Below are 19,595 nucleotides of genomic sequence, written 5' to 3'. Positions count from 1 at the left end.
TACTCACTTTGCTGCAGGACACCCACTTTTCTGTTCTTCAAGCACCCCACACTCCCTGGCAGCAGAGCATTTGCATTTAGCATTATCTTGGAAGGCCCTTCTACTTGTGCTCCTCAATCCTTGTACTCTGCCCAGAGAGGCCCTTCTCCCACCCGCAGACCCAGAATTCTTTGTGACTCTCACCTGCTTCGTTTATCTCCATGACACTTTCCATCACATGACATATCTTATACATTAGGCTCAACTTATTTTACAGACCCCAGCCCCCATAAAAGCACAAGTGTCATGATGGGAGAGTCCTAATCCATTAATGCTCCAAAGGTCTAGAATGAAGAATGGATGGATTTGGAAAAGTTCCCAGAACCTGCCAGGCCCTTGCTAAACGCCACACTTATTTAATTGGAAGCAAGACGCAAGCAAGCCCTGGTTCGTTTGATCAGCAACTTGATTGGATTAGTAAATGCTTCGTCAATTAGTAAAGCTCACCTCTGAGTGCATCTGGAGACCATGAGATCATAAGGACTCCCACCTGATGGATAATTTGATTTCTTGACAGCCTCATGGGTGGGAGGCGAAGTAACTGGAGACGTGTCTTTGGGGCTCCATCTTGCTCAGGCCCCTTTCTGCCCTACTTCCTCGCCGCCATAATGGGAGCTACTTTGCGCTGCTCCCTGGATGCCAGAGTCAGATAACTCTGCACCACCATGCTCTCCCCGCCTCAGGGGGCTGAGCCCTTGGAAGCTGTAAGCAGAATAAGCATTCTGCTATAACTCCCGTTTGCTCACGGCAACGCAACGGCCTCCACGGCCTCTACTTCCTTCCCGCCTTCAGATTCCTGCCTTGATCGCCTTGAGGGACTGCAACTTGCCCCTCCCCCAGGATGCTTTTGTTCACAGTTCTAACACCCCAGGAATGGGTAGGACAGCACCCTTAAGATGGGTGTGTGGCAAGTGCGGATAAAACATCTGGAAGGTTCAGGGATGTGGGAGGGTGCGGGGCGGGGGTGGGGGCGGAGCTACAGAGGCGTATAGTAGGAGTCCTAAGTCTGAGGCAGGAATGGATCCAGATGGGCCTCTCCTCAAGCAGTCACAGCAAATGGCAGAGATCTGGGAATCTACACGTTGTACGCAGGCAGACGTGATGCCGAGAGGTGGGGGTCAAACCATCCAGTCAGTAAACTGAAGTTCCGTCCTGCATGTTGATTGGCACACAGCAAACAAGGAGAGCTTTATGAGCGACTTCCCCTCCAAAAGCAGAGGTCACTATGTCTTCTGTGCTGACCAAACTACAGGGAGAAAAAAAAAAACCCCAGTGGGCTCAGGAGTTCATGCTGGAGTGGAAAGAGATGAACAGGCCGTGCTAAATCCACACGCTGTCTCAGAGAGAGTGAGGGTTGAGGGGAGCCCTGTGACATAGGAGAGACCAGAGAGTGACAGGCAGGGGTCTATGGCAGAGCAGAGGCCAGAGGGAGAGTGTCAATGTTCCCTGGGCAGCCAGGTGAGCTGGACAGTGTTAGCACAGCTGGTGTGTACACACAGGCAGTGTGTGTGTGGTGGCTTGGAATTGCTTGACGGTTGACAAAGTCCCTATGAACCTGATATTATTCCCCACACATTAATGAGGGAGATGGGTGGGAACCCCACACCAGTAGAGCCCAACCCCTAGATTAGCGTTTCTCAACCTGTGGGTCAGACCCCTTGGTAGTCAAATGACCTTTTCACGGGGGTCACCTAAGACCATTGGAAAGCACAGGTTTTTACATCAAGATTCATAACAGTAGCAAACTTAAGAGTTATGAAGTAGCAGTGAAAACAACGTTATGGTTGGGGGTCCCCACAGCATGGGGAACTGTCTTAAAGGGTCTCAGCATTAGGAAGGCTGAGAACCTCTGCCAATGGTAACCAGCCACACAATACGTGACCGCCAGGATGCCAGCAAAGGCAACCGTAGAAGGGGAGAGATGGCCAAGCTGTTCTTGCAGAGGACTCTGGTTCAGCTCCCAACACCCATGCACTGACCCCTCATGACTTCCAGAGGATCTGACAGCCACATGGACTGCATGGGTGCCTGTGTGCATAGGGAGCACATATGTACACACGTATGCATAAAATACATCTTTACTAAAGACCAATGCTAAGGACTAAAAGGAGCCAGGTAGGGGCATCAGAAAAGCTGTGTGTGTGTGTGTGTGTGTGTGTGTGTGTGTGTGTGTGTGTGTCTGTATATCTGTGTGTATCTCTGTGTGTGTGTCTCTGTGTGTGTGTGTCTGTGTGTCTGTGTGTGTGTCTGTGTGTGTGTGTGTCTGTGTGTCGTGTGTGTGTGTCTGTGTGTGTGTCTGTATATCTGTGTGTATTTCTGTGTGTGTGTCTCTGTGTGTGTGTGTCTGTATATCTGTGTGTATCTCTGTGTGTGTGTCTCTGTGTGTGTGTCTCTGTGTGTGTCTGTGTGTGTGTGTCTGTGTGTGTGTGTGTCTGTATATCTGTGTGTATCTGTGTGTGTGTGTCTCTGTGTGTGTGTGTCTGTGTATATGTGTGTCTGTGTGTGTCTCTGTCTGTGTGTGTCTGTCTGTATATCTGTGTGTATCTGTGTGTGTGTGTCTGTGTGTGTGTCTGTGTCTGTGTGTCTGTGCCTGTGTCTATATGTCTGTGTGTGTCTGTGGGTATGTCTATATGTCTGTGTGTGTCTGTGGGTATGTCTGTGTATCTCTGTGATGGTGTGCCTGTGTGTGTATATATGTCAGTGTGTGTGTCTGTGTCTCTGTGTGTGTATCTGTGTGTATATATCTGTGTGTGTCCATGCATGTGTCCTTGTGTGTATGTGTGTGTCCATGTCTGTGTCCGTGTGTGTTTGTGTGTGTCAGTGTTTGTGTCTGTTTCTTTGTGTATGTCTGTGTGTGTCCATGTGTGTGTCCTTGTGTGTGTGTATGTCTATGTGTGTGTGCGTGTGTGTGTTAGTTCAGAGAATGAACCGGAGTTAAAGCCTTGTGACTGATAGTTGTTCTTACCAGTAGCTCATATGCAGCAAGCGAGGGCTGAGCCTGGAGAGATCGAGATCAGGGGCACCTGCTGAAGAGAAGAGGGCTGAGGCCGTCCATGAGCTTTGTCAGCACGGAGACCACAGCACACTGTGTGGGCAGCTGCGGCAGGAGCTGTCAGAGAGCATGGGAAAGGAGAAGACAAATGGTATTACAGCACCTCGTTTCTCTCCCCTAGTGGGAGAAAGGGCATGTGCCCGTGTACTAGAGGGAAGACTCCAGTAAAAACTGAAAACCATACAATGTAGAAGAGAAAGAGGAGAAGGGCTGAGCTGTCACCCAGGGTGAGATGGGGTGCAACCTAATGCATGTGTCAGGGCTGGCTTCTTGGGTAGCGTGGCTGGTTTGTCTGGAGGAACCGAACACACACACACACACACACACACACACACACACACAGACACGTACACACAACACATGGACACACACAGTTGTATCTGTCTGGTCCAGATACAACTATGTATGCTTGTGTGATAAGAACTAATAGAGGGTTTCTTTGGGGCAATTTCTCCATGCTCTAGAAAGTTCCTGGGCTGGCTAGGTTTTGTCACGTTGATACAAACTAGAGTCACCTGGGAAGAGGGAACCTCAGTTAAGGGATTGACCACATCAGATGTATCTATGTACCATTTTCTTGATAGATGATTGACATGTGGGGGACCAGCCCACTGTGGGCAGTACCATCCCTAGGCAGGTGGGCCTGGGTTGTAGAGGAATCAGCCTTGGCACACCAGGGGGAGCAAGCCGTAGTTCTCCATGACCTCTGCTTTCAAGTCCTACCTCCAGGCTCCTTCCTGGAATTCTCACCCTTGGCTTGTCTTAATAACGAACTGTAAGCAGTAAGACAGAAGAGACTCTCTTCTCACAGCCCACTCTCTTCAGGTCCCTGTTTGATCAGAGCAACAAGAGATGCAAACTAGGACAGCTCCTGTCTGCAAAAGGGCCCTGAGGATGAGGTCATGGAGATTTGCACTGGAAAGGGAAGAATAAAGATGAGGACCAAAGTGCCCGGAGCACTCAGAACCCATTAGTGGTTTGTGGCCATGAATTCCATGACAAGCCACTCAGTTCTGTGGTTTGTCTCCAGCCACATTCGCATATGGAGGAAGGCAAATCAAACCAGGCTTAACCTGAAGTTCTGCTTTGCTAAGCAAGGATGGACAAGGAAAGGAGCAAGGAAAGCATGGGGGTAGAAGGAAAATGGCTCTGTTCTGCTGAGGGGTTCAAGCCAGGCAGGAAGTGGGGACCATGCCACAAGGGTCTGTGTATCAGTGATCTTACCCATCAGAGCTGGATAAGAAGAAGAGTGTCCCAGTGACTACCAACGACAAGGTCAAGGCAAGGACAGTGGCTGGATTATGGTAGAAGGTGAGACTATGAGGAGACAGGAGATCAAGGAAGCGAAAGACCAATAGACCACAAGAATTGTTTAAAACGGATACGACAATCACCAAGATGTATATATACAGGTGCTTTCCGCTTTATTCTGCCTCTGTGACAAAGTCCATTGCCAAAGTAACCCAGAGAAGAGAAAGGCTTTATTTCAGCTTAGGGGTCACAGACCATTACTCAGGGAAGTCAGAACTCAGGGAGGAACTAGAAGCAGAAGCCCCTGGAGGAGCAGTGCTTGGAGCTTTCCCTGCTGAGCCTTGCTTAGTTTTCTCCTCCAGCTCAGGATCACCTGCTCTACGGGGGGCGGAGTCCTTGTCCGGTGACTGACAGTTCACAGGCACGCCCTCAGGCTGCTTGTCTCCAGGCTTTCCCTCAACGGAGATTCCCTTCTCAGGTAGCTCTAGATTGTGTCAAGTTGGCAGCTTGGGTTAAGAGGGACAGCAGGTTATAAGGAACTAAATTCTTTCTTTAAACTCTAACGTAGGAACACAAGCTGCAGAGTAAAACAATTTTCTGGTCCAAAGAGGCATCTTGGCAGCAGTGGTGGCTTCTTCCTCCTCCTCCTCCTCCTCCTCCTCCTCCTCCTCCTCCTCCTCCTCTTCCTCCTCCTCTTCCTCCTCCTCTTCCTTCTCCTCTTCCTCCTCCTCCTCTTCTTCCTCCTCCTCCTCCTCTTCCTCCTCCTCTTCCTCCTCCTCTTCTTCCTCCTCTTCCTCCTCCTCTTCCTCCTCCTCTTCCTCCTCCTCTTCCTCCTCCTCCTCTTCCTCCTCCTCTTCCTCCTCCTCTTCCTCCTCCTCTTCTTCCTCCTCTTCCTCCTCCTCTTCCTCCTCCTCTTCTTCTTCCTCCTCCTCCTCCTCTTCCTCCTCCTCTTCCTCCTCCTCTTCTTCCTCCTCCTCCTCCTCCTCTTCTTCCTCCTCCTCCTCCTCCTCTTCTTCCTCCTCTTCCTTCTCCTCTTCTTCCTCCTCTTCCTCCTCCTCTTTCTCCTCCTCTTCCTCCTCCTCCCTCTCTTTCTTCCTCCTCTTCCCTTCCTCTTCCTCCTCCTTCCTCCTCCTCTCTCCCCCTCTCCTCCTCTCTCTTCTTCCAGATCTATTCATTCTATTTTATGTATATGAGTAGTTTTGCCCTTATGTGTATATGTGTACTATGTGTATGCTCTGGTGCCTCAGACATCAAAAGAGGATGTCAGATCCCTTGAGACTGGAGTCATGGATGGCTGCTGACCATGGTGTGGTGGCAGGAACTGAACCTGTGTCCTTGCTGCTGGCTCAAGCATTCAAACACTCTCACCTAACACTGTCGGTATCCCAGGTGACAGAGTGTGCCTTTGCTGGATGCTCTGCCTGGTCTCTGCCGGTCAGTAAGACAGGGCTCAGCACCCACATATAACACTCCACACTCCTCTTTCCCACTTCCACTCTGCCTGAAGGCATGGGTTGGCACATCACACGTACCCAGAAAGAACCTTCACAAGGACCTCGCCCAAGACATCAAAGAAAGCTTGTATAGACAGGAAGTCTCCGTGGTCCTCCATGGAAAACTCGATGCGGTCAAGATGCTGAAACACCAACGCTAGATTCAGCATCCAATCAGAGCTTCTGTGAGATCGGTTTTGGTTTTTTGGAGCTAATTCGATTTATTCTAAGTTTGTTTGGAAGAGTAAGTATGTGCCGATGTTAAGAAAATTGTTGATAAAGAGGAAGGACTTAATTAGAGCTGCCAAGCCCTACCATCGAGTTAAAGCTGGTGAGAGCAGTGGGAAGTGGCTACAAGGGAAGTGTACAGGCCGGAGAGCATGTGCGACACAATCTAGATTCCAAACTAGGGGAGCTGTGAGGCGGCCTTTGTTGTTTGTTGTCCGAATTAGCTTCAGTGGCAAGTTCACACAAACCTAGTCAGTCTGGGGAGACGGAACCTCCTCAGAGGAACTGCCTTTGTCAGGGTACCCTGCGGGCATATCTATGGGGCATTTGCCTGATTGCTGATTTCTGTCAAAGAGCCCAGCTCACTGTGGGCCATGGCAGGGCAGGGGGCTGTGGGGGCTGGGGATTTAGCTCAGTGGTAGAGCGCTTACCTAGGAAGCGCAAGGCCCTGGGTTCGGTCCCCAGGTCCGAAAAAAAGAAAAGAAAAAAAAAAAAGATTGTTTTTGGCCAGTGTTTTACCACAGCAGCAAAGAGGCAAACTGGAACACACGTTACCTAGGGAAGAAATTGACCCCCTGTGTTACGTATGACAATAAATCCCAGGCACAGGTGAGGTGAAAGTGCAGAGGTCAAAAGAGGGAGGGGGATGAGGGAGAAGAAGGAGGAAAGAAGAAGAAAACCAAAGCAAATGTTTTGTTTTGTTTTTGGAAAAATGTCATAACAAAACCTAATGCTTCGGGGTTGGGGATTTAGCTCAGTGGTAAAGCGCTTGCCTAGCAAGCACAAGGCCCTGGGTTCGGTCCCCAGCTCTGAAAAAAAAGAAAAGAAAAGAAAAAAACCTAATGCTTGCATGCTGAATGAATGAATGAATAGTCCAAGTAAAGCAAAGATCTAAAAGTTTTTAAGCTGTATGATAGAAGAAAATATAAGATAGTTTTTTGTTAATTTATTATTATTATTGTTGTTGTTGTTGTTGTTGTTTTTTAGATAGCGTCTCATTAAGGGCTGTGGCCCTGGCTAGCCTAGCATGTGCTATGTAGACCAGGCTGACCTCGAACTCACAGAGCTCAGTTGCCTCTTCCACTGAGCACTGCGATTTAAAGGCCTGTGGTTCTGTGGTGGGTCAGGGGAATTTCTTCACCATGGTGGGGCAAGAAAAAAAAATGTCTGCAAGGACAGGATGGCAAAGGTGAGAAACAGAGCTCACAGGGATGGAGCGCCAGAGTTTGTCATTTTAATTTTATTTATTTTTTTTTCTTTTTTCGGAGCTGGAGACCGAACCCAGGGCCTTGCGCTTCCTAGGCAAGCGCTCTACCACTGAGCTAAATCCCCAACCCCAATTTTATTTATTTATTTATTTTTTATGCAGTAAAGGGCTAAGGTGCCGGAACATCTCGGACAGGCAAAATACAGCTACTTGGGCTTTCATTTATGACCATACCACTGTCCAAAAGAGGAACCAGAGGTACTGACAGTGCTCAAGACAGAAGGCAGTGTACAACGGGATTCTAACACACACGTTCAGGACGAGAGGAAAAGTGAAATATACACACAGAGATAAAAGTCAATAAATGAAATGTAGCCCTTAATACCCTCGACAATCTTAAGAAACAAACACCATCTTTCTCCTTGAGCTGCCCAGATTTCCGGAAAAGCACAGAAACAGCCTCCGGCGTGGGGTTTAGGCGGCGTCTAAGAGGGTGGTTCTAATTAAAGTGTTCCAGAGAGGGGCAGTTCTCAGATGTTGACCCAAGAAAGAAACACGTGGGGCTGGGGATTTAGCTCAGTGGTAGAGCGCTTGCCTAGGAAGCGCAAGGCCCTGGGTTCGGTCCCCAGCTCCGAAAAAAAAGAACCAAAAAAAAAAGAGAAAGAAACACGTTCATCTGCCCTCTCCCTGTGGAACTGGGTAAAGCTGATATTCATGGATGCATGGCCATTTAAAGGAGTCACGCCATGGCTGCCAAGCCTCGCAATGACTGTGGGAGGGATGTAGCTGGTATCTTCACTTCCTCCTGTCCAGCCAGCATTGCGGGAGTTCTGTACACAGTCCTGGGGCTTGTCATGTTGCTTCCTGCCCTGTTCCATCTACCCCATCCTGCACAAGTCTTTCTCCATTAGGAGACTTGCTCCCCTAGACTCTACTCGCCCCCAACATATAACGGCATCAGAAGGTAGACAGTCACTCAAGTGAATTTCCCCTTCCTTCTGATGGGACAGATGGGTGGATAGCCATGTCGAGGGAGTCCCCAAGCCTCCCTCCAAGCCTCTGAGATGGCACATGACCAACTCAGAAAGCCTACTGGCCCATGCATCTCCCTACGGGTCTCTCAGCTCCCCAACTGCACCATTTTGTTTGTTTGCTTTTGTTTTTGTTTTTATCATGAATCTGCACAGCAGAAGTAGACCAATAAAGAGAGATAGAAAACACTTCACGTCCAGGCAAACAAGTGTGCTCCCAAGACTGACAATCAAGGCTTGATGCAGAAGCCTTAGGGAGCTCCTGTTCCCCGTGCCCTGTGTGAAGATGGTGTTTTGTGTTTCTGTCTTTGCTTTAGCTACATGGAGCCTGACCGGTGCCTGATCCTCTATGGCGATGACCAGGTAGGTGTGGTGGTGCCCTGAATCAAGAACCAGAATGATGTCTACTGTGCTTTCCAGGGGTGACGTAGGGGTACTCCAGTGGAGTATCTGTGTCCTGAGGCCGAGACAGACCAAGAAGGAAAATAGAAAGGGAAACAAAGTGGGATGAGAACAAGAACATTCAGAGAGCACACAAGTGGTGCTCGCTAACCTTTGTGATGCTCCCTAACACTTGAGGGGTGCTCACTAATGTGAAAGGTGATCCCTAATATGTGTGATGCTCCCTAATATGTGAGTGATGCTCCCTAAACTTTGTGGTGCTCCCTAACACTTGAGAGGTGCTCACTAGTGTGAAAGATGCTCCCTAATATGTGAGTGGTGCTCCCTAACCTTTGTGGTGCTCCCTAACACTTGAGAGGTGCTCACTAATGTGAAAGGTGCTCCCTAATATGTGAGTGGTGCTCCCTAACCTTTGTGGTGCTCCCTAACACTTGAGAGGTGCTCACTAATGTGAAAGGTGCTCCCTAATATGTGAGTGGTGCTCCCTAACATGTGAGTGGTACTCCCTCCCATCTGTGTGTGCTGCTATCATGTACATAGTCCTCCCTAACTTATACATGCTGCTCCTTTACATGAGTGAGGTGCTCTCTAGTGTGTGAGGTGCTCACTAACATACAAATCGGACTCCCTAATACACCCACTGTGCTCACTAAGAAGCCTGATGCTTTTAGTGAGTTTCTATTCACATCACTACACTCCAGAAGGCAGTCACCATGAGTGCTTATAAGAATGAAGAAACTGAGGTACAGTGCAACTATGCAGTTTCCCCCAGGTTCTGTCTTCCAGAGATGAGTGACTAGGCTTTGTGCTTGGCTCCAGGCTTTCTTTCACGATCACCAAGTAAACAAACAAAACTGTTTCCCATTAAACAGATGCTTGAAGACCCCAGCTAGGGATAGAAGACCCTATCTAAAATCCCTGGAGCCCTGCTGAGGAAAGAGGGAGGGAGGCTGCCTCCCCCAAGATAGGTTTTCACTCAGCCAAGATGGAGAAATCCTTCAGCCGCATGCATTTTGCTTCACAATTAGAAATAAGCCTTAAATGCTGATTTTCCCCAGCAGAGGAGACTTAGTGACCCAAAGGCAAATTGTGACTGGATAACTGGATTTTCTAGACTCTTCCTGGTGAGCTGATTTAGGGAGGTCAGGAGGGAATAGGGCAAGCATAGAACTGCACCCGCCCTCTGCCACTTCCCAATCTCTCTCAGGCACTGTCTCTCTGTGGTACTTGAAATGTTTTCACACAGAGGCTTTTCTTAGGAGGAGAGGGAGCAGACAGGACACACACACACACACACACACACACACACACACACACACGTACGCATGCACATGACATATTTAATCCTACAGAGACCTGCAATCCAAGCCCCACATGATGGAATTGGGGACAGGCAATGTGCTGCCTGCTGTAGGGAACACCATTCATAAAGACGGGTACGGGAACGGTGCCTTGGATTAGCACGACACAGCCTCCAGGCTGGAATTCCCCAAATGGAAGCTGGCACGACTGTGTAGCAGGGGGAAGCCTCTCTATGTCCTCGATGTCCTGTGGCAGCCAGCGCCCGTGAGTGGAGTTCCCTGCCTCTGTCTCTTCTTGGATGCTTTCCTGGGTATGGGCAGGCCTGGTTACTGCCTTCCAGCACAAGCCAGAGAGGGAAGCCAGAACAGGTCCGGGCAGCGCGGGCTGCTCATTAGAAAGGAAGCTCATTGCTGAAAATGCAAATGACCCATTTCACCTTATCCTTCTGACAGACACGCTGGGAGCGATGACTGGCTGCTCCCTACCTGTCACCACTGCAGCTCTGATCATTGTGTGAAGCGCCTGCCGCACTTGAAGTGCATAGACAGCAGCCATCACGAGCGCCCTCCAGTTGGAGACGCAATCATCCACTGCCCCCTAGTGGAGTCCATGCGAATGACACGATAGGCGCCCTGTGTGTGCTGATTTAGGATTTAAGCAAACTGAGGTTGCGGTTTATTTTAAGAATGGCTTGCAGCGCCTGCTGATTTCATCTCTGCTGCTCGTATCTGTGCCTCTTAATTAGCAGCCCTGAGATGGAATAAAATGTCAATCACAGGTGACTTTGCGGAGCTGCGTTTGAATGTTAAAAACTCTTGGCATTTTCAAATCATATTTAAGACCTCATTTGATGATCATTCAAAAAAAATTTTTCCCCTTTAATCTGGGAAAAGATTTAAAACGAATGTAGTGTTAAGTATCTCAGGTTGGCATTTCTCTGAGGTTTGGGGTTATGTGAAAGAGAAACAAGATTATTTGTAAGACAGAGGCAGTAACCGAGACTGCTATGCCATCTAAACTGTCTCCTGACCCTGCTCTGGTAGATTTCAGAGGCTTCACAGTTTGCCTCGTTCTTTATTGTCCTATAGCCATGGCACCAGGGACCCAGTCATACTTAGCATGAGGGGAGCCACATGTGTGACAGGGGACCTTCTTTTTTACCACACTTGTGAAGGCTGCTTCCTGAGTGACTGTCCTATAGTGTCTGCAGACCTAAAGCTCATAGCATGAAAAGGGACAACAGTATTTAGCTGTGCCACAGTAAGTTCATTACGGGCTCTGCTTCCTTGGGTAGGAGGGAGAGGGAGAGGGACAGGGAGAGGGAGGAGAGGGAGAGGGAGGAGAGGGAGAGGGAGGAGAGGGAGGGGGAGGGAGAGGAAGAGGGAGGAGAGGGAGAGAGAGGGGGAGGAGAGGGAGGAGAGGGAGGGGGAGGGAGAGGAGAGGAGGAGGGGGAGGGAGAGAGAGGAGAGGGGGAGGGGGAGGGAGGAGAGGGAGAGGGAGAGGGAGAGAGAGAGAGAGAGAGAGAGAGAGAGAGAGAGAGAGAGAGAGGGAGGGAGGGAGGGAGGGAGGGAGGGAGACTTAATTTGTTATTTTTCATTATGTGGGTCTCCATGTGTGGGTATGGACACATGGGTGCAGGTAGCCACAGAGGCCAGTAGAGGACGCTGGATGCCCTGGAGTTAGTTGTGGGTGGCTGGGAACGACTTGGACCCTCTGAAACAGTATTCACTCTTAACTGCTGAGCCATCTCTCCAGCCCTGCTTCTTTTATCATTATTATTATTATTATTATTATTATTATTATTATTATTATTGTCATCATCATCATTATCACTATTACTATTATTATTATTACATTTTTAGTGTGTGTGTGTGTGTGTGTGTGTGTGTGTGTGTGTGTGTGTGTGTGTGTGGTGTGCATGCAAGCTCGAGGCACTCAGAGGACAGTTTGCTGGAGTCAGTTCTCTCCTTCCACCATATGGGACACGGGGATCAATCTCAGGCTTGTCAGTCTTGGGGCAAGTGCCTTCAGATAATGAGCCATCTCACCAGCCCTAAACTGAATACCGTGTGGATGATGGGAGCTGAACCAGGTCCTCTGGAAGAGCCACCAGTGCCCCCTAACCACTGAGCCACCGCCCCTACCGATCAGTCCATAACTTTTACAGTTTCTACGGGAGTCTCTTATGACTAGGACGTTTTACAAATGGAACCATGCCAGAGTTCAGTGTCTTCCTTGTTCTTTCCTCCCTGTGACTCTGTACCAACTCCTTTCTAGCGGTCAGGACTTTTACCATCCAGACCTTTGTGGGAATGTCTGGGTCAACCCAACCACACCCTAAGGCCGTGCTACATGTGGATTAGCTTTCAGCGGTACTTGAGGAAGGATGCTTTGAGAACATTATCCCTCAATGCTCTGGGCTGTGAGGCCCTGTTGGGGAACCTGGGGGCAATCTGGTCACAGACAGTGTATCCTCCTGGTGAGACAGTCAGAGACCCTCCTTCCCCGGCTCTCTGTTCAGTGCATGTGTTCCCATCGGGCTGACTGTGGGTCACTTAGCCCCAGGGAGAGGAAACTTCTAGAAGAGGAAACCATTCGCGCATACACAGGAAATAGAACTCAGGCAACAAAATTTTCCACCCCGTGTAGATCCGAAACCACGGTACGCAAGGTGCTTTGGGGACCTTCCTCAGCAAACTGGTTTTTCCCCAGCATGCCGCGCAAGCTTCTACTGGTGACTCATTGTTTTAAACTTTTCTTCTTGAGTCAGAAAGGAACCGAAGCGAGGTTCAGTGTGAAGGGAAAGCTACTGTCTGGCAGGTGACTTCCGTCGAGGGGCGGGGCTAGACTGCTTAGCAACTGAACAGAAATCCCTAGGGCTGCTGAAGAACTCTCTCTAATCCAAATCAAACTTGCCTGGGGGGGGGGGGGGGAGTGCAACCTGGCACAGTGAAACCAGTTTGTAAAATTGCTTATTTATTTATTTATTATTTATTATTTATTTACTTTACCCCATTGCCACCTGGGTGTGATGTTACAGTGCGGCCCATGCCCCTCGGGTGGCTCCAGACCGCCTGGTTTCAGTCAGTCTCTGTGTTTCATGGACCTTGAAGTCCCAGGACTGAATGTTCATCGCTGTCTCTAGCAAAGTCCTCAAACGGAGATACCTAAGCGGCAGAATGCTTACCTAACACATATAAGGTCCTGGGTTCAGTCTTCAGAACTGGGGGTGGGAGGGGGGAGGCAAAACTCATGTAAATGATTTTAAGTAATTTTTAAATAATTCATATTTAAAATTACAGCATTTCTGCTTCCTAGCCTTCAACTAGTTTCATCTGGTACTAAGGTCACCTGCCCAGAGAACCGGTGTCTATGAAGTCATACGATAGGCAGACAGGGAAGCCCTGTTCTGAGCTGGCTGTCATCGGGCTAAGAAGCAGTTGTCTTAGTGGCGTCCCAAGCGCTGATGCCAAGGCACCCGCTCCAGCTGCCTCGTTGGAGCGGCTAGAGTTCCACACCAGGAGAGTTTTATGTAAGGGCTTCAAAGCTACAGCAGCCACCGCAGTGGCTCTAACCTGGCCTTTCATGTCTCAGTCCAGACAAACGGGTGATTGAAGAAAGGTTTCATCCAAGCCCGTGTCACGTTGGCCATCTGGAAAACCGCCAGCCGCTCATTTAGTAAATGACTTTGTTTAAAAGGCTGCAGCGTTCGCGCTACCAGGATGGATCGCGTAATTCCTCCGCCTTGGTTTATCCGCGCGGGCTCCTCTCGATCTGCCTAGCAACTTAAAAGGCTGTTAATGCGTGACAAGGCACTTGACCCGCATGATTTCCAAGCCGAGGGAGAGCATTCGTCTTGTGCTGGATTGTCCTCTCCTCCAAAGCAAGGGCACGACGCCCGCGCTCCCTGTCTTAATGAAGCCTGCCTTTATTAAGAAGCCCATTAAGCTGCGCAGGGCCCAGCCATCCAGCACCGTAAATATTACCCCACAGAAACGCACGCAGGGCCCTGGCGCAGGGTGGGGGTGGAGGGCACCGTTAAGTGTTCACCCATCCTGCGGGTCTGGAGGGGACCTTGGCTCTCTGCTGAGGGAAGGTTGCTGTTTGACAGGCTGTCCCCTCTTTGTTTGGAATCCTTAGCAGGTAATGTCACAAGGCCCCTGGGGTGGTTTGAATCAGAGAGTTGGAAGCCACCCGACTGCAGAATAGCAATGAGTTCTCAAGTGTCTGATCTGGGTTTTCTTCTCCCAAAAGACGAAAGAGAAAAGAAAAAAGGAGCCCACGGAGGCTCAGAGGGTTTCTTATCAGGATGCTACCGATCACTTTGTCCCGATACGGTTTATCATCTGTCATTTACCAGGGCGAATGATCTCAGTGACTGTTGTTTCTATAAATTGCTCATGTGGGGTCATGGTATTATTAAGTCTGGGAACCAGAAGCTCGAATCAGTGAGTGGATCAAAGACATAGCATGCATTCAGTACCCAACTAGGCCCTTTGGGCCGGGGGGGGGGGGTCGCAAAATAAATGTGCTTTGGAGGGATTTAGCTCAGTGGTAGAGCGCTTGTCTAGCAAGCACAAGGGCCTGGGTTCAGTCCCCAGCTCCAAAAAAAGAAAAAAGAAAAAAAAAAGTATGTCTGTTTAGTGACTAGTAAAGACTCAGACTCGGTGTCAAATGCTGATGGGGATTTGGACCAAGGTTGTTCTGGTCCCCTCAGAAGGAAACAAGACATTTACCTCTCTGAATTATTTTTGTAGAAGTAACTGAATTAGTGATTACGTATGGTAAGATGTTATCCCACCTGATATGTTTTTGCAAAGTACAGTATGCTGTGGTGGGAGGGGGTGCCTTAGTGGGTGCCCCCCACCCCCAGGTACCAGCCATACAACATGGGTGCATCTACTATAAACCGAAGTTTACTTAAGGCATGGGAAGGGGGTTGAGAAAGGAGTAGAGGTAGAGAAAGAGAGGGGACAGAGAAGGAGAGAGAGAGAGAGAGGCCAGAGAGGGGGTGGTCAGAGAGAAAGAGAGAGAAGGGTCAGAGAGAGTGAAGAGAGGCCAAACAGTTCTTTTTTTTTTTTTTTTTTTTGGTTCATGGCAACCCTCTTAAAGGGAAACATTTAACTGGAGCTGGCTTACAATTTCAGAGGTTCAGTCCGTTATCATCATGGTGGGAAGCATGGCAGGTAGACATGGTGTTGGGAGAGCAGAAAGTTCTGCATCTTGAACCACAGGCAGCAGGAGGAGGCTGTCACACTGGACAGACTTGAGCATCTATAAGAAACCTCAAAGCTCCACCTTCACAGTAACACACTTCCTCTAGCATGGCCACACCTCCCCTAGCATGGCCACGCCTCCTCTAGCATGACCACACCTCCTCTAGCATGGCCACACCTCCCCTAGCATGGCCACGCCTCCAAATAGTGTCACTCCCTTCTGTCAACCATTCAAACACAAGAAACTATGGGAGCTACTCCTATTCAAACCGTCACAACCACCTTTCAAGTATTTTTTTTTTTTTTGGTTCTTTTTTTTTTTTCGGAGCTGGGGACCGAACCCAGGGCCTTGCGCTTCCTAGGCAAGCACTCTACCACTGAGCTAAATCCCCAACCCCCAAACAGTTCTTTTTTATAGCAGCCCAGGCTCCTACTTGGCTGTTGCTAGGTAACTGTTGGGCAGAACCTAGAAGGGATGCTAACGTGCTGACACTACTAAGAACAGGTACGAGATGGTGATGTTAGCATCGGCACAGAGAAAGTAGTCGTTGGACTGGAGCAAGGGAGGAGACTTTTATGAACCAACTCCATACTACAAGTACCGAGCCCAGGTAGGGAGAGGATAACCAATGAATGGCACCCCCTAAACCGGGCACAGCCATGGTGGGCAGGGAAGGAATTGGGCAGCTAGGTGGACTGGAAGGAAGCTTTAGTTCAGAGCACAGGAGTGGAAATGATGAACGGATGAGGGGCCTCCTTGGTGGAGGCTTGTAGGCCGAGGTCTCAACATGATCTAGCTGGCGAACCACACGATCAAGGCTGCCATCTTGCTTCCTTTCTTTTTATTTTAATTTTATTTATTTATTTATTATATATAAGTACACTGTAGCTGTCTTCAGATACATCAGAAGAGGGCATCTGATCTCTTTACAGATGGTTGTGAGCCACCATGTGGTTGCTGGGAATTGAACTCATGACCTCTGGAAGAGCAGTCGGGTGCTCTTAACCGCTGAGCCATCTCTCCAGCCCCGCCATCTTGCTTTCTTGTAGGAGAGCAGCAGAGCGAGAACTCTGGGTTGGTATGGGTGAACGGATAGGTCACCAGAGAAGATCGAAGCTAGGACAAGGGATCCAAGGCTAGCCATCACCCCAGGTCAGATGGATGAGGCATTCGGTGGAGGATGAATAGGAGGGAAGCTGGAATTCCCTTCCAAAGCAGCCAGACCTGACTGACCCAGAGAGCACACAAGGCAGGAGGGAGAAGAGAAGGAGAAGGTAGTCTTTTTGGGACAACCAAGCTGATTGCTTTCCCCGCCATGTTCCAAGGATAGGTCCCTGGGACATCAAGAGAGTGGCAAGCCTTTGGAAGTCAATGAAGCCAGGAAGTTTTCTGGCTGGCTACAGTAGGGATCATACGTTTGGCTTTATACACGATCTGAGTGAAATGAAGGGCAAGTGCAGGGGTCCATGGGAAGGCGCAAGTCGCAGGGTCTCATGGGAGCCACACAGGTGTGAACGCCACTGGTTTAGGGAAGACAGCTCCATGATAAAAATATAAACAAATAAAAAAGTAAAAAATAAAAATCCTGCAAGGACTGTCGCAGTGAAGCTGCAAACCCCTGAGACCCTGACTGTAACACAAGAGAGGGGCTAAGAGAAGCAAGATGCCTGCCCAGCCCCGGGGCTGAGAGGTGCTGAGGTGGGAAGGGGTTGATCAATAGCTGAGGGAGGTAGTCACCAAGAAGATGGCATTCAGAAGCTTGAGAAGTGGAGCCATCTTGAGAAGAGCTGTGGGTGGGTGGGGCAAGGAGAGAAGTCAGGTGGCAAGGCTCTAGGGAGGGGTGCACAGGGAGACGGAATGGTCTTGGGGAGAAAAGGGGGTGGAGATTCCTATATAGAGAGTGAGTAGCTCCATGACAGTGTAATGGCATGAGAAGGAGGTGAGAGACCCACAGATGCTGACGAGACCGGAATAAACTTACATAAGAGATGCCCTTCCAGGGGTATGTCATGCGTGGGTTTTAAAAAGCCAAGGAATACACGCGCCCAGAGTAGGTGGTTGTCTCAGTTAGAGTTTCATTGCTCTGAAGGGACAACATGACCGAGGTAACTCTTATAAAAGAAAGCATTTGAGGCTGGGGATTTAGCTCAGTGGTAGAGCGCTTACCTAGGAAGCGCAAGGCCCTGGGTTCGGTCCCCAGCTCCGAAAAAAAGAACCAAAAAAAAAAAAAGAAAGAAAGCATTTAATTGGGGCTGGCTTTCCGTTTCAGCGGTCTAGTCCATTACCATCATGGCAGGAAGCTTGGTAGCCTGTAGGCAGACATGGTGCTGGAGAAGGAGGCAAAAATTCTACATCTGGGTCTGAAGGCCACCAGGAGACTAGACTGTCTTCCGTGGGTATCCAAGAGAAGGGTCTGAATCAGACTAGTCAGTCCTGAGCATCTATATGAGACCTCAAAGGGAGCCCCACTCCACAGTGACACACTTCCTCTAACAAGGTTGCTTCTCCTCCAACAAGGCCACACCTTCTAAGAGTGCCAGTTTCCAAGGACCAAGTATATTCAAACCACCACAGTGGCTTATCAAAAAAAAATGACACAAGGGTTGAAGAGATGGCTCAGGGGTAAAGAACACTGTCTACCCTCCCAGAGGTCCTGAGTTCAAGTCCCAGCAACCACACGGTGGATCACAGCCATCAGTAATGGGATCCGATGCTCCCTCCTGACACTCAGGTGAACACGCAGAGAAAGCACGCATGTGCATAAAATAAACAAATCCTTTAAAAAGGAAACAAAGAAAGAAAGGGAAAAGAAAGAAAGGACACAAACCACCCAGGAACCAACCTGTTCTGACTCAGCCAAGATTCTGGCTAGTTAAGTTCATCTTTCTGAACTCAAAGACACCCTACCCCTATCCCCACCCCCACCCCCAACATGGCCCCGCTCTGCAAATTAGTTTCCATTGCCTCATGAACATCGTTCCACTTCATTCTCCCCATCTTGGAGAAAAGAAAACAAAGCAGAAATCATAAACTCGGCAGCCAAATGACTTCATCACTGTTGCTGTCATTGTCGTCATCATTGTTTTTTTTTTTTTATTTTTTGAAAAGATGTCTCATTCTGATGTCCAGTCTAAACTTGAACTCGTCATCATCCTTCTGCCTCAGCCTCCTGAGTTCTGAGGTTGCACGTGTGCACCACTGTGTTCATAAATCCTACAAGACTAGTGTGGAAATTTAACGCACTAAAATATGCAACACCATCCCCTGTCATATGGATATTGGAAAATGCTGGGGGCGGGGCCTTATTTCATACCGTGCTCTTATGCCCGGGTTTCCCGCCATATCAAATGCAATCCCGAACACCGCTCACTGTGCCGCATGTGCTGGCATGATCATGATCCTCTGGGTGCCACAGGGCAGTGCCCTGTGACTCTGAGGCCTGACACTCGGACAGGTGCAGTCTGGCTGAGCTCATGCCCCACTCAGGGTTATAGCAGCCCAGTGTCTCTGCATGTGACATCCCATCTGCCTGGGGAGAGGGAGGCCATCTGCAAAGTCATCCACCCCTTTCTTGTGGAGAAATGCTGGTTGCTGCCTCTATTGAGAGTGCACGTTGCTAGTACACTCAGGACAAGTGGGATATCGCCTTTTCGCTCATTGTTCTCTTTCTTTTTCAAATTGATTGCAGGGATGTGTGAACATTCTGGTTCTGACATCTGTAGGTGAACTACTGAGGTAAATATTGAAGCTTAAATCCAGTGGTGGAAGAAATGGAGCCATGTGTTTTCAAAGCAAATTTTTTTCCACAATATTTTGTATGTGTATCGTCCTAGGGTTAAAAGACTCAAGCAAATGTTCTCAGGAGGGGTTGGGGATTTAGCTCAGTGGTAGAGCGCTTGCCTAGCAAGCGCAAGGCCCTGGGTTCGGTCCCCAGCTCCGAAAAAAAGAAAAAAGAAAAAAAATGTTCTCAGGATGTCCGATGGGCTTGGGGAAATGGCTCACTCGGTAAAGGGTTTATTGTTCAAATGTGGGGAACTGCATTCAGGTAAAAGATGAATAAAAGATGGGTGCAGGTGCAGCACACCGAAAATCCCAGCAGTGGGGCTGGAATGGCGACAGGTGAGTTGCTGGGGGAGGCCAGCTGACCAGACTACCTTAATTGAGCCCCGTGTTCAGTGAGAAGCCTTGTCTCTAAAGAAGGTGGAGAGTAAGTGAAAAATACAGCTAATGTCAACCTCTGTCTCCACACGCACTGGACATATGAACCTGCATGCTTGCACACATGCATACGTGCACACATGCGCACACGCACACACACACATGTACACACGCATACATGTACACATGCACATGCACACATGTACAGCACACAT

General features: G+C 49.1%; 1 protein-coding gene across 4 annotated transcripts in view; it reads left to right on the top strand.

The window, feature by feature from the left end:
• Positions 1–19,595, top strand: part of Wdr95 (WD40 repeat domain 95) — a 129,458-nt gene that overhangs the window by 33,181 nt on the left and 76,682 nt on the right. For all 4 annotated transcript variants that reach the window (XR_015634203.1, XM_087579522.1, XM_087579521.1 and 1 more), the window contains exons 9-10: positions 8,619–8,664; positions 18,911–18,957. Coding sequence is in view for 3 of the 4 variants with exons in the window: in XM_087579522.1 (XP_087435648.1) it covers positions 8,619–8,664; positions 18,911–18,957 (93 nt within the window). In the remaining variant the exon portion in view is untranslated. The remainder of the gene's footprint in view (positions 1–8,618; positions 8,665–18,910; positions 18,958–19,595) is intronic.

This window comes from Rattus norvegicus, chromosome 12 (assembly GCF_021556685.1).
Source record: "Rattus norvegicus strain SHRSP/BbbUtx chromosome 12, alternate assembly SHRSP_T2T, whole genome shotgun sequence".
Lineage (NCBI taxonomy): Eukaryota > Metazoa > Chordata > Mammalia > Rodentia > Muridae > Rattus > Rattus norvegicus.
Note: the sequence above shows the minus strand (reverse complement) of the source record. Positions and strands in the feature narration are given on the sequence as shown.